General features: G+C 46.1%; 1 protein-coding gene across 1 annotated transcript in view; it reads right to left on the reverse strand.

Annotated features, from left to right (window-relative positions):
* Positions 1-648: 648 nt before the first annotated feature.
* The window catches only part of ergic1 (endoplasmic reticulum-golgi intermediate compartment 1), a 59518-nt gene continuing 45031 nt past the window's right edge, over positions 649-15135 (reverse strand). Inside the window, exons 5-10 of the mRNA XM_071399795.1 lie at positions 10174-10298; positions 8570-8674; positions 7556-7616; positions 5744-5844; positions 4409-4531; positions 649-2646 (exon numbers count right to left, since the gene is read on the reverse strand). Coding sequence (XP_071255896.1) covers positions 2539-2646; positions 4409-4531; positions 5744-5844; positions 7556-7616; positions 8570-8674; positions 10174-10298 — 623 coding nt within the window. The 3' untranslated portion in view covers positions 649-2538. The remainder of the gene's footprint in view (positions 2647-4408; positions 4532-5743; positions 5845-7555; positions 7617-8569; positions 8675-10173; positions 10299-15135) is intronic.

Raw genomic sequence — 15135 nt, forward strand, 5'->3', positions numbered from 1 at the left:
ACAGTCAGCAGAGTGGAACTACAATGACTTCCAATTCTACGGGTGGAACGTTCCCACAGAAATGCAGCAAATTACAACATACGATTGTATAAAAATAAAATATACATTGTGTCAGTTTTATGCAACATATTTTCATGTTGTTTTGCTTGGAATGTTCCAGGCCGATTGAGTAAGGAGAGCAAGTAACTAAATCATCGTCTCTGAAGAAAGGAGATTGACCTCAGACTAGTCAGTGGTGGTTTGTTGTCATGAGGAAGTAGGAACCGGAACACCGTGGTTGTCATGAGGAAGTAGGAACCGGAACACCGTGGTTGTCATGAGGAAGTAGGAACCGGAACACCGTGGTTGTCATGAGGAAGTAGGAACCGGAACACCGTGGTTGTCATGAGGAAGTAGGAACCGGAACACCGTGGTTGTCATGAGGAAGTAGGAACCGGAACACCGTGGTTGTCATGAGGAAGTAGGAACCGGAACACCGTGGTTGTCATGAGGAAGTAGGAACCGGAACACCGTGGTTGTCATGAGGAAGTAGGAACTGGAACACCGTGGTTGTCATGAGGAAGTAGGAACCGGAACACCGTGGTTGTCATGAGGAAGTAGGAACCGGAACACCGTGGTTGTCATGAGGAAGTAGGAACTGGAACACCGTGGTTGCTAAAGTAACTTTACTGGTTGTTGCATTGATCACACATCATCTTTCATGACAGGAAAATGTCTGACCTAGTCCAATAATACCAGTTCTAAAGACTTCTATTTATCAATGGCCTTCATCTTAGTTGTCATGGTAGTGATGAGACCATTGATAAAGAACATCTTGACGGCACCCTATTCCCTGTGTAGTGCACTACTTTTGATGATAGCCCTATGGGCCCTGATCTACAAGTCATGCACTACAATGGCAATAGGGTAACATTTGGGATATAGCCCTTATAACTAAACAGTTCCCTCCCTTCCCACAGAAACCCCGTAACAACATCAAACGGATAATACCGATTGTTATCAATTACAATCAAAAGAATACACACGTTTACATTCAGTAAAACAGAAGAAACTAGGAAAATACTATTATTTCTCTCTTTTTGGCAACAAAAATAAAGACGTCCAAATCCTTTGAACGTTTTCAGAAAGTAGATCAAACCAAAAACAACTTCATAAATGGATTTGACACAAGGACATTGAACAGATAGCACGGTCAGTCACAATGGATTCAGGAAACATTCTATAAAAAGGAGAGAGGGCGGGGCAAGGCAGTAAACATTGACCACGTTGTAGTTCTAGAACCAAGACCAGTTCTAGAACCAAGTCCAGTTCTAGAACCAAGTCCAGTTCTAGAACCAAGTCCAGTTCTAGAACCAAGACCAGTTCTAGAACCGGTCCATTATTCAGTCAATACCGTAATAGATTCAGCATTATGAAATGACAATAAGAAAACCCTGGTTCAGTCAACATTGAAAAGAAAAACCAAACGATCCAGAAAGCTGAAAACACTTGATTTGGGAGACATACTGTATGAAATGGGCTTTAAAAAAGACCTAAGGCACAATTGAATCATTATATTTCCAATGGCTTGATGTGACATTATGATTCATTCCACAAAACAATCAAATACAGTATGTTATGTTACAGTGTGGTATTTTACACCTGAAAGAGACAGTTTATATTCACTTCATGTCACAAAGTACAAAATATTATGTAAAAAAAAAAAAATACATTTGAAAGTAACAGGAGAGAAAATTTGATGACAAATTAATTCATTCTACCACCCCATTTAATTCTTAGTGCACTATTTGAGGCTACAAAAGAAGTGCACTATAAAGGGTAAAATGGTGCCATTTGGACATGCCCAAGTGATTGCACAGGTTCATATGAAAAACAATCAGTTAACCATCCATCCTGTTGTCATATGGGGAAATATACTGCCAGTCTCTGGGTGCATCTCAATAGTCTAGAGTCGCTTCCTCGTCTCCTTTCCTTCCTCTGCTCTGACAGATGAAGGAATGTAAGGCTCAGTGGGTAGAGCATGGCACTTGTAACGACAGGATGGTGGGTTCGATTCCCGCTGGGGCCACCCATAAAGAAAAATGTGTAACATGACTAAGTCGCTTAGGAAACAACCGGCAGCTAAATGGTATTATTATTATTTAAGCAGGTGAAGGAGAGGAATCAGGTGAAGGAGAGGAATCAGGTGAAGGAGAGGAATCAGGTGAAGGAGAGGAATCAGGTGAAGGAGAGGAATCAGGTGAAGGAGAGGAATCAGGTGAAGGAGAGGAATCAGGTGAAGGAGAGGAATCAGGTGAAGGAGAGGAATCAGGTGAAGGAGAGGAATCAGGTGAAGGAGAGGAATCAGGTGAAGGAGAGGAATCAGGTGAAGGAGAGGAATCAGGTGAAGGAGAGGAAGCAGGTGAAGGAGAGGAAGCAGGTGAAGGAGAGGAATCCTGTAGATGATTGAAATACACCCTTCCGATGTTATAAATATGTTTTATGAGGGGCGTAGTGATACGTAGTGATGCGTCCTCAGGACAGCGTAGTGATATGTCCTCAGGACATCTTTCCTATCTGGATCTTCTTCCAGGCCTCGGAGGCTGTGAATATACAGGAGTCTATGATGCCTGCTACAGTGAACGTCCCCCCGATGATAGCACAGATCTGGAGGGGAGAGGGAAGACCGGGGTCAGGGGTTGAGGCTTGAACCAGGATGTAGACATGAAGCTAGGGTTAGGGTTGAGGTTTGAACCAGGATGTAGACATGAGGCTAGGGTTAGGGTTTAGGGTTAAACCAGGATGTAGACATGAGGCTAGGGTTAGGGTTGAGGGTTGAACCAGGATGTAGACATGAGGTTAGGGTTAGGGTTGAGGGTTGAGGGTTGAACCAGGATGTAGACATGAGGCTAGGGTTAGGGTTGAGGGTTGAACCAGGATGTAGACATGAAGCTAGGGTTAGGGTTGAGGGTTGAACCAGGATGTAGACATGAGGCTAGGGTTAGGGTTGAGGGTTGAACCAGGATGTAGACATGAGGCTAGGGTTAGGGTTGAGGGTTGAACCAGGATGTAGACATGAGGCTAGGGTTAGGGTTGAACCAGGATGTAGACATGAAGCTAGGGTTGAGGGTTGAACCAGGATGTAGACATGAGGCTAGGGTTAGGGTTGAGGGTTGAACCAGGATGTAGACATGAAGCTAGGGTTAGGGTTGAGGTTTGAACCAGGATGTAGACATGAGGCTAGGGTTAGGGTTGAGGGTTGAACCAGGATGTAGACATGAGGTTAGGGTTAGGGTTGAGGGTTGAACCAGGATCTAGACATGGGGCTAGGATTAGGGTTGAGGGTTGAACCAGGATGTAGACATGAAGCTAGGGTTAGGGTTGAGGGTTGAACCAGGATGTAGACATGAAGCTAGGGTTAGGGTTGAGGGTTGAACCAGGATGTAGACATGAGGCTAGGGTTAGGGTTGAGGGTTGAACCAGGATGTAGACATGAGGCTAGGGTTAGGGTTGAGGGTTGAACCAGGATGTAGACATGAGGCTAGGGTTAGGGTTGAACCAGGATGTAGACATGAAGTTAGGGTTAGGGTTGAGGGTTGAACCAGGATGTAGACATGAAGCTAGGGTTAGGGTTGAGGGTTGAACCAGGATGTAGACATGAAGCTAGTGTTAGGGTTGTGGTTGAACCAGGATGTAGACATGAAGCTAGGGTTAGGGTTGAGGGTTGAACCAGGATGTAGACATGAGGCTAGGGTTAGGGTTGTGGTTAGGGTTGAACTAGGATGTAGACATGAAGCTAGGGTTAGGGTTGAGGGTTGAACCAGGATGTAGACATGAAGCTAGGGTTAGGGTTGAGGGTTGAACCAGGATGTAGACATGAGGCTAGGGTTAGGGTTGAGGGTTGAACCAGGATGTAGACATGAAGCTAGGGTTAGGGTTGAGGGTTGAACCAGGATGTAGACATGAGGCTAGGGTTAGGGTTGAGGGTTGAACCAGGATGTAGACATGAGGCTAGGGTTAGGGTTGAGGGTTGAACCAGGATGTAGACATGAGGCTAGGGTTAGGTTTGAGGGTTGAACCAGGATGTAGACATGAGGCTAGGGTTAGGGTTGAGGGTTGAACCAGGATGTAGACATGAGGCTAGGGTTAGGGTTGAGGGTTGAACCAGGATGTAGACATGAGGCTAGGGTTAGGGTTGAGGGTTGAACCAGGATGTAGACATGAAGCTAGGGTTAGGGTTGAACCAGGATGTAGACATGAAGCTAGGGTTGAGGGTTGAACCAGGATGTAGACATGAAGCTAGGGTTAGGGTTGAGGGTTGAACCAGGATGTAGACATGAAGCTAGGGTTAAAGTTAGCGGTTAGGGGTTAGGGTTGAAGTTAGCGGTTAGGGGTTAGCGGTTAGGGGTTAGCGGTTAGGGTAACATACCGTAGTTATGAACCGGTAGAGGGGTTGTCTCTTCTCTGTGTACTTGACTGTGATTGGACTGAGGTCATAACGGTACCAGATAGCTGGGATAATCCTTCCTGTGTGGCTATAGGCTACATACTCCTGCAGGGGCGGGACAAAGAGACATAACATATGTTTATTGATTGGTTCCATTTAAGAATGATGGAGGCCACCGTGTTCTTGGGGACCTTCAATGCTGCAGACATGTTTTGGTGCCCTTCCCCTGATCTGTGCCTCGACACAATCCTGTCTCCGAGCTCTACGGACAATTCCTTCGACCTCACGGCTTGGTTTTAGCTCTGATATGCACTGTTAACTGTCAGACCTTATATAGACAGGTGTAGACAGGTATATAGACATGACCAATCAATTGAATTTCTAAAAACCTGTTTTTATTTGTCATTATGGGGTATTTTGTGTAAACTATTTAATACATTAAAAATAAGGCTGCAAATGAAGTCAAGGGGTCTGAATACTTCCCGAATGCTCTGTATAGTTGTGCGGTTGTGGATGGGTTATTAGCAATCGCGGTCAGGTGAACAAACAGCTGACCCGCCACCAATATTACCCATACCTTGTTGACTACAGTATACTGGTAGGGTTATAGTACATACCTTGTTGACTACAGTATACTGGTAGGGTTATAGTCCATACCTTGTTGACTACAGTATACTGGTAGGGTTATAGTACATACCTTGTTGACTACAGTATACCGGTAGGGTTAGGGTTATAGTCCATACCTTGTTGACTACAGTATACTGGTAGGGTTACAGTCCATACCTTGTTGGCTACTGTATACTGGTAGGGTTATAGTCCATACCTTGTTGACTACTGTATACTGGTAGGGTTATAGTCCATACCTTGTTGACTACAGTATACTGGTAGGGTTATAGGCCATACCTTGTTGACTACAGTATACTGGTAGGGTTATAGTACATACCTTGTTGACTACAGTATACTGGTAGGGTTATAGTACATACCTTGTTGGCTACAGTATACTGGCAGGGTTATAGTACATACCTTGTTGACTACAGTATACTGGTAGGGTTATAGTACATACCCTGTTGACTACAGTAAACTAGTATACTGGTAGGGTTATAGTCCATACCTTGTTGACTACAGTATACTGGTAGGGTTATAGTCCATACCTTGTTGACTACAGTATACTGGTAGGGTTATAGTACATACCTTGTTGACTACAGTATACCGGTAGGGTTAGGGTTATAGTCCATACCTTGTTGACTACAGTATACTGGTAGGGTTATAGTCCATACCTTGTTGACTACAGTATACTGGTAGGGTTACAGTCCATACCTTGTTGGCTACTGTATACTGGTAGGAGAACCTCTGTTTTCCACTCAGGTCTTCATAGACTGTTGGGACAATCTTTAGGATGTAGTCATGAGATGCCAGAGCTGCAAGGGAACACAAGTTAACTTTTATGACAGGAATAAAATAGTATAGTTAGTTTTAATGAGAGACTGCTAGAATAGTGGTTGTTCTAGTAACCATAGTAACCCTTTGTAGGGGTCTCACACACACACACCTCTCATACACAGGCAAGTCACACACACACACAGGCAAGTCACACACACACACAGGCTAGTCACACACACACACAGGCTAGTCACACACACACACAGGCTAGTCACACACACACACAGGCTAGTCACACACACACACAGGCAAGTCACACACACACACAGGCTAGTCACACACACACACAGGCTAGTCACACACACACACAGGCTAGTCACACACACACACAGGCTAGTCACACACACACACAGGCTAGTCACACACACACACAGGCTAGTCACACACACACACAGGCTAGTCACACACACACACACACACACCTCTCATGCACAGGCTAGTCACACACACTCAGATCTCTCTCTCGCATACACACAAAACAGACAGAGAGATTCTAATGACAACAGACAGAGAGATTCTAATGACAGAGAGATTCTAATGACAACAGACAGAGAGATTCTAATGACAACAGACAGAGAGATTCTAATGACAACAGACAGTGAGATTCTAATGACAGAGAGATTCTAATGACAACAGACAGAGAGATTCTAATGTCAACAGACAGAGAGATTCTAATGTCAACAGACAGAGAGAATCTAATGACAACAGACAGGGGGATTCTAATGACAACAGACAGAGAGATTCTGGTGTCAACAGACAGAGAGATTCTAATGTCAACAGACAGAGAGATTCTAATGTCAACAGACAGAGAGATTCTAATGTCAACAGACAGAGAGATTCTAATGACAACAGACAGAGAGATTCTAATGACAACAGACAGAGAGATTCTAATGACAGAGAGATTCTAATGACAACAGACAGAGAGATTCTAATGTCAACAGACAGAGAGATTCTAATGTCAACAGACAGAGAGATTCTAATGACAACAGACAGAGAGATTCTAATGACAACAGACAGAGAGATTCTGGTGACAACAGACAGAGAGATTCTAATGTCAACAGACAGAGAGATTCTAATGTCAACAGACAGAGAGATTCTAATGTCAACAGACAGAGAGATTCTAATGACAACAGACAGAGAGATTCTAATGACAACAGACAGAGAGATTCTGGTGACAACAGACAGAGAGATTCTAATGACAACAGACAGAGAGATTCTAATGACAACAGACAGAGAGATTCTAATGACAACAGACAGAGAGATTCTAATGACAACAGACAGAGAGATTCTGGTGACAACAAACAGAGAGATTCTAATGACAACAGACAGAGAGATTCTAATGACAACAGACAGAGAGATTCTAATGTCAACAGACAGAGAGATTCTAATGACAACAGACAGAGAGATTCTAATGACAACAGACAGAGAGATTCTAATGACAACAGACAGGGGGATTCTAATGACAACAGACAGAGAGATTCTGGTGACAACAGACAGAGAGATTCTAATGTCAACAGACAGAGAGATTCTAATGACAACAGACAGAGAGATTCTAATGACAACAGACAGAGAGATTCTAATGACAACAGACAGAGAGATTCTAATGACAACAGACAGAGAGATTCTAATGACAACAGACAGAGAGATTCTGGTGACAACAAACAGAGAGATAAACAGATCTCTACGTACGGTTGGAGCCCATCCTGTCAGCTCCTCCCAACGCATTAAAGGCTCCTTGGACATTTTGCACCTGTAGCGTGACAGAGACGAGACAGAAAGACAGGAGCCGAGAGACAGACAGGTATTTATGTAGGAGGATCGTACATATTATCTTACTCTCCATTATGTGTGTGTGTGTGTGTGTGTGTGTGTGTGTGTGTGTGTGTGTGTGTGTGTGTGTGTGTGTGTGTGTGTGTGTGTGTGTACCATGTGCACAATGTGTCAGTACGCAGGTTGATGTTGGATCAGATAGAGAGGGTGTCCTGACCTGTAGTTTCAGATAGAGAGGGTGTCTATAGAAGTGTCCTGACCTGTAGTTTCAGATAGAGAGGGTGTCTATAGAAGTGTCCCGACCTGTAGTTTCAGATAGAGAGGGTGTCTATAGAAGTGTCCTGACCTGTAGTTTCAGATAGAGAGGGTGTCTATAGAAGTGTCCTGACCTGTAGTTTCAGATAGAGAGGGTGTCTATAGAAGTGTCCTGACCTGTAGTTTCAGATAGAGAGGGTGTCTATAGAAGTGTCCTGACCTGTAGTTTCAGATAGAGAGGGTGTCTATAGAAGTGTCCTGACCTGTAGTTTCAGATAGAGAGGGTGTCTATAGAAGTGTCCTGACCTGTAGTTTCAGATAGAGAGGGTGTCTATAGAAGTGTCCTGACCTGTAGTTTCAGATAGAGAGGGTGTCTATAGAAGTGTCCTGACCTGTAGTTTCAGATAGAGAGGGTGTCTATAGAAGTGTCCTGACCTGTAGTTTCAGATAGAGAGGGTGTCTATAGAAGTGTCCTGACCTGTAGTTTCAGATAGAGAGGGTGTCTATAGAAGTGACCTGTAGTTTCAGATAGAGAGGGTGTCTATAGAAGTGACCTGTAGTTTCAGATAGAGAGGGTGTCTATAGAAGTGTCCCGACCTGTAGTTTCAGATAGAGAGGGTGTCTATAGAAGTGACCTGTAGTTTCAGATAGAGAGGGTGTCTATAGAAGTGTCCTGACCTGTAGTTTCTCCCCGAAGGCCAGTTTGTGTATGAGGTGTGTCATGTCAGGGCTCTGGGGCTGGGCTGTGGCGCTGTGGGTCGACACGTGGAAGTTACCTGGTACCTGGAGGGAAAGCGCACAGATATTACCACACAGTACCAAGATAGAAGAGGGACAATATCACCACCATACAGAGACAATATCACCACCATACAGAGACAATATCACCACCAGACAGAGACAATATCACCACCGAGACAATATCACCACCAGACAGAGACAATATCACCACCATACAGAGACAATATCACCACCAGACAGAGACAATATCACCACCAGACAGAGACAATATCACCACCACACAGAGACAATATCACCACCAGACAGAGACAATATCACCACCAGACAGAGACAATATCACCACCAGACAGAGACAATATCACCACCAGACAGAGACAATATCACCACCACACAGAGACAATATCACCACCAGACAGAGACAATATCACCACCATACAGAGACAATATCACCACCACACAGAGACAATATCACCACTATACAGAGACAATATCACCACCATACAGAGACAATATCACCACCACACAGAGACAATATCACCACCACACAGAGACAATATCACCACCATACAGAGACAATATCACCACCAGACAGAGACAATATCACCACCAGACAGAGACAATATCACCACCAGACAGAGACAATATCACCACCACACAGAGACAATATCACCACCATACAGAGACAATATCACCACCAGACAGAGAGACAATATCACCACCACACAGAGACAATATCACCACCAGACAGAGACAATATCACCACCAGACAGAGAGACAATATCACCACCACACAGAGACAATATCACCACCAGACAGAGACAATATCACCACCAGACAGAGAGACAATATCACCACCACACAGAGACAATATCACCACCAGACAGAGACAATATCACCACCAGACAGAGAGACAATATCACCACCAGACAGAGACAATATCACCACCAGACAGAGAGACAATATCACCACCACACAGAGACAATATCACCACCAGACAGAGACAATATCACCACCAGACAGAGAGACAATATCACCACCAGACAGAGACAATATCACCACCAGACAGAGACAATATCACCACCATACAGAGACAATATCACCACCACACAGAGACAATATCACCACCATACAGAGACAATATCACCACCAGACAGAGACAATATCACCACCAGACAGAGACAATATCACCACCAGACAGAGACAATATCACCACCAGACAGAGACAATATCACCACTATACAGAGACAATATCACCACCAGACAGAGACAATATCACCACCAGACAGAGAGACAATATCACCACCAGACAGAGAGACAATATCACCACCAGACAGAGAGACAATATCACCATACAGAGAGACAGAGACAAACAGGATGGGACATAAGAACAAGAACAAGCAGAAGAACAGAAGGAGCTGTCAGAGGTCTGTGTAGTGGAGGGGGGGGGGTCAGAGGGCTGTGTAGTGGGGGGGGGGGGTCAGATGTCTGTGTAGTGGGGGGGGGGGGGATCAGAGGTCTGTGTAGTGGGGGTCAGAGGTTACTTTGTTAATAGTGAACTCTCCCTCGAAGCGACAGCCATATCCGTGGTTGAGAGGGACCTTCATGGAGTTGTCTATGTGCCCCACCTCATGGCGACCCATCTCGTCCTGGATATCAAGACCCACCACTGGAGAGAGAGAGAGGACAACGGTAGTCAGATCATTTCTGTTGGGTACCAGCCGGGTATGGGTATGCTAAACTGGTAGAGAGCAGACCTAACTCACTCTATTAAATTAGTCAAAACAGGAACATTTTACATCTGGCTAGAAATTCAAAAGGAAATGATCTCAACAGAGAATAATGTCCTCCTGTGTGCTACCTATATCCCCCCACTAGAATCCCCATACTTTAATGAAGACAGCTTCTCCATCCTGGAGGGGGAAAATCAATCATTTCCAGGCCCAGGGACAAGTACTAGTCTGTGGCGACCTAAATGCCAGAACCGGACACCCTCAGCACACAGGGGGACAAACACCTGCCTGGAGGTGACAACATTCCCTCCCCCATACTTCCCCCTAGGCACAACTATTAAATATGTTCATTTAAGAAACGTGTTTTACTCAATTTGGCACGAGGGTCTGCTATACAAATTGATGGAAAGCGGAGTTGGGGGGGGGGGGGGGGAACATACAACATTCTAAAATCACAACAACATCACGTCGTTAAAATAGGCAACAAAAACATTTATTTCCACAGGGCCGTGGGGTGAGACAGGGATGCAGCTTGAGCCCCACCCTCTTCAACATATACACTACATTACCAAAAGTATGTGGACACTTGTTTGTCGAGCATCTCATTCCAAAATCATGGTCATTAACATGGAGTTGGTCCCCCCCCTTTACTGCTATAACAGCCTCCACTCTTCATCCCGGTGTGCTTTCACACTGATCCCGACAAACCATTCCTGTCTGGACCTCGCTTTGTGCACGGGGGCATTGTCATGCTGAAACAGGAAAGGGCCTTCCACAAACTGTTGCAACAAAGTTGGAAGCACAGAATCATTTAGAAAGCCATTGTATGCTGTAGCGCTAAGACTTCCCTTCACTGGAACTAAGGGGCCCGAACCATGAAAAACAGCCCCAGACCATTATTCCTCCTCCACCAAACTTTACAGTTGGCACTATGCATTGGGGCAGGTAGAGTTCTCCTGGCATCCGCCAAACCCAGATTCGTCCGTCGGACTGCCAGATGGTGAAGCGTGATTCATCACTCCAGAGAACGCGTTTCCACTGCTCCAGAGTCCAATGGCGGTGAGCTTTACACCACTCCAGCCGACAGTTGTCATTACGCATAGTGATCTAAGGCTTATGTGCGGCTGCTCTGCCGTGGAAACACATTTCATGAAGCTCCCGACGAATAGTTATTGTGCCGACGTTGCTTCCAGAGGACGTTTGCTGCCCAGGACAGATGATTTTTACGGGCTACGCGCTTCAGCACTTGGCAGTCCCATTCTGTGAGCTTGTGTGGTCTACCACTTTGTGGCTGAGACATTGTTGCTCCTAGACATTTCCACTTCACAATAACATCCCTTACAGTTGACCGGGGCAGCTCTAGCAGGGCAGAAATTTGACAAACTGACGGTGCCAGGTTGAAAGTCACTGAGCTCTTCAGTAAGGCCATTCTACTGCCAATGTTTGTCTATGGAGATTGCATGGCTGTGTGCTCGATTTTATACACCTGTCACCAACGGGTGTGGCTGAAATAGCCGAATCCACTAATTTGAAGGGGTGTCCACATACTTTTGTCTATATTCCGAGAGATTACGCAGACCCAGAAAGAATTCTAAAACAAATCCAATCTTGATAAACTCCCACATCTATTAGGTAAAAATCCACAGCAGCAAGAAGTGTGACCTGTTGCCACAAGAAAAGGGCAACCAGTGAAGAACAAACACCATTGTAAATACAACCCATATTTAAGTTTATTAAAATGTTCCCTTTTGTACATTGTTACAACAGTGTATATAGTCATAATATGACATTAGAAACGTCTCTATTCCGTGTAATGTTTACTGTTAATTTCAGATTGTTTATTTCACTTTTCTTTATTATCTACTTCACTTGCTTTGGCAATGTTAACATATGTTTCCCATGATAATAAAGCCCCTTAAATAAAATGTTGAGTGAGAGAGACTGGGGTCCACATGCAGAGCCACCTTCCACTTCTGGTAATTGAGATGACAAGTTTAAACGCATCAGCTCCAACAATACAGCCCCGGTCAAAAGGCAGGGTGGGTAGAGATGTTGGTAAACTAGAAGCCTGGAGAAAAGATACACCTCTCCCTTTTCAGATTTATAAATATACATTTAAAGAAGGCTAGAGAGAATGATGTCATTTCCTTTTATAGGTAGACGTTGGTCAAGGCTGGAGGACAAAAAGTCAGCCCTTTGATACACATTAAGTAAGTAGAGAATGATGTAAATTAGAGAGAGACACATGGACAGAAGGCTGGAGGACAACAAGTCATGTACTTTTACTTTAGTCTTAATATTACACAACGTTGAAAAATAGGAGGGGATGTCCTTTCTTTCTTTCTCTCCCACGTAAGGCCCCTCAGAGGAAAATGATGAGGGGAATTATATTCATCATGTGTTATTGCATCTAGTCAAAGATCAAGTCTTTGCTTGTTAATACAGTGACTGTTAAGGTCATTCCAGGGAGGGACCCTGGAAGAACCATATAACTGAAGAAGAAATATGTAATACTGAGTAAACAGTTTCTTTCTCTCTCTCTCTCTCCTCTCTCTACCCTCCCTCCCTCGCTCTCTCTCTACCCTCCCTCCCTCCCTCGCTCTCTCTCTCTACCCTCCCTCCCTCTCTCTCTCTCTCTCTCTCTCTCTCTCTACCCTCCCTCTATCTCTCTCTCTCTCTCTACCCTCCCCCTCTCTCTCTCTCTCTACCCTCTCTGAGTGGGTTGAAACTGACATATTTCATCATGGAACTGAAATTCATAAAATAACTATGGTACTCTGTGAGTCATGTGGCGACGAAATCTCTCATAACTCAAGATGAAGAACATATTACTTCATGGAGAAATGTGTGGAAGGAGAAACATACTGTTAATGTAATACAATGAGGTAGTATTGATGTAGTATACTATGTGTGTAGTCATTATACAGTACAATGAGGTAGTGATGGTCGCGTCGCTGTCTTGGCCACGTGATGGTCGCGTCTCTGTCTTGGCCATAATCTCTTGTTTGTCATAGCCCATAGTTTGTGATGTGTGTCATGGTGAGGGACTAACCAGTGATTCTGCTCTCTCTGTACTGGTCTGGCTCACTGGACACGCCCTACGGTGACCTCAACATCGTCATCACTGATCTGAGGCTACACTGTGGCAGGGTGACAGCCTATTCCCTACATAATGCACTACTTTTGGACCAGGGCCCATAATGCACTACTTTTGGACCAGGGCCCATAATGCACTACTTTTGGACCAGGGCCCATAATGCACTACTTTTGAGCCAGGGCCCGTAATGCACTACTTTTGGACCAGGGCTCGTAATGCGGTCTCCTAGTCACCGTCCCTCCAGAGACGGTCTCCTAGTCACCGTCCCTCCAGAGACGGTCTCCTAATCCTGGTCCCTCCAGAGACGGTCTCCTAGTCCTGGTCCCTCCAGAGACGGTCTCCTAGTCACCGTCCCTCCATGACGGTCTCCTAGTCCTGGTCCCTCCAGAGACGGTCTCCTAGTCCTGGTCCCTCCAGAGACGGTCTCCTAGTCCTGGTCCCTCCAGAGACGGTCTCCTAGTCATCGTCCCTCCAGAGACGGTCTCCTAGTCATCGTCCCTCCAGAGACGGTCTCCTAGTCATCGTCCCTCCAGAGACGGTCTCCTAGTCATCGTCCCTCCAGAGACGGTCTCCTAGTCATCGTCCCTCCAGAGACGGTCTCCTAGTCATCGTCCCTCCAGAGACGGTCTCCTAGTCCTGGTCCCTCCAGAGACGGTCTCCTAGTCATCGTCCCTCCAGAGACGGTCTCCTAGTCATCGTCCCTCCAGAGACGGTCTCCTAGTCATCGTCCCTCCAGAGACGGTCTCCTAGTCATCGTCCCTCCAGAGACGGTCTCCTAGTCATCGTCCCTCCAGAGACGGTCTCCTAGTCATCGTCCCTCCAGATACGGTCTCCTAGTCCTGGTCCCTCCAGAGACGGTCTCCTAGTCCTGGTCCCTCCAGAGACGGTCTCCTAGTCCTGGTCCCTCCAGAGACGGTCTCCTAGTCCTGGTCCCTCCAGAGACGGTCTCCTAGTCATCGTCCCTCCAGAGACGGTCTCCTAGTCATCGTCCCTCCAGAGACGGTCTCCTAGTCATCGTCCCTCCAGAGACGGTCTCCTAGTCATCGTCCCTCCAGAGACGGTCTCCTAGTCATCGTCCCTCCAGAGACGGTCTCCTAGTCATCGTCCCTCCAGATACGGTCTCCTAGTCCTGGTCCCTCCAGAGACGGTCTCCTAGTCCTGGTCCCTCCAGAGACGGTCTCCTAGTCCTGGTCCCTCCAGAGACGGTCTCCTAGTCATCGTCCCTCCAGAGACGGTCTCCTAGTCCTGGTCCCTCCAGAGACGGTCTCCTAGTCATCGTCCCTCCAGAGACGGTCTCCTAGTCATTGTCCCTCCAGAGACGGTCTCCTAGTCATTGTCCCTCCAGAGACGGTCTCCTAGTCCTGGTCCCTCCAGAGACGGTCTCCTAGTCATCGTCCCTCCAGAGACGGTCTCCTAGTCATCGTCCCTCCAGAGACGGTCTCCTAGTCCTGGTCCCTCCAGAGACGGTCTCCTAGTCATCGTCCCTCCAGAGACGGTCTCCTAGTCATCGTCCCTCCAGAGACGGTCTCCTAGTCATCGTCCCTCCAGAGACGGTCTCCTAGTCATCGTCCCTCCAGAGACGGTCTCCTAGTCATCGTCCCTCCAGAGACGGTCTCCTAGTCATCGTCCCTCCAGAGACGGTCTCCTAGTCATCGTCCCTCCAGAGACGGTCTCCT

The sequence above is a fragment of the Salvelinus alpinus genome, chromosome 4 (assembly GCF_045679555.1).
Source record: "Salvelinus alpinus chromosome 4, SLU_Salpinus.1, whole genome shotgun sequence".
Lineage (NCBI taxonomy): Eukaryota > Metazoa > Chordata > Actinopteri > Salmoniformes > Salmonidae > Salvelinus > Salvelinus alpinus.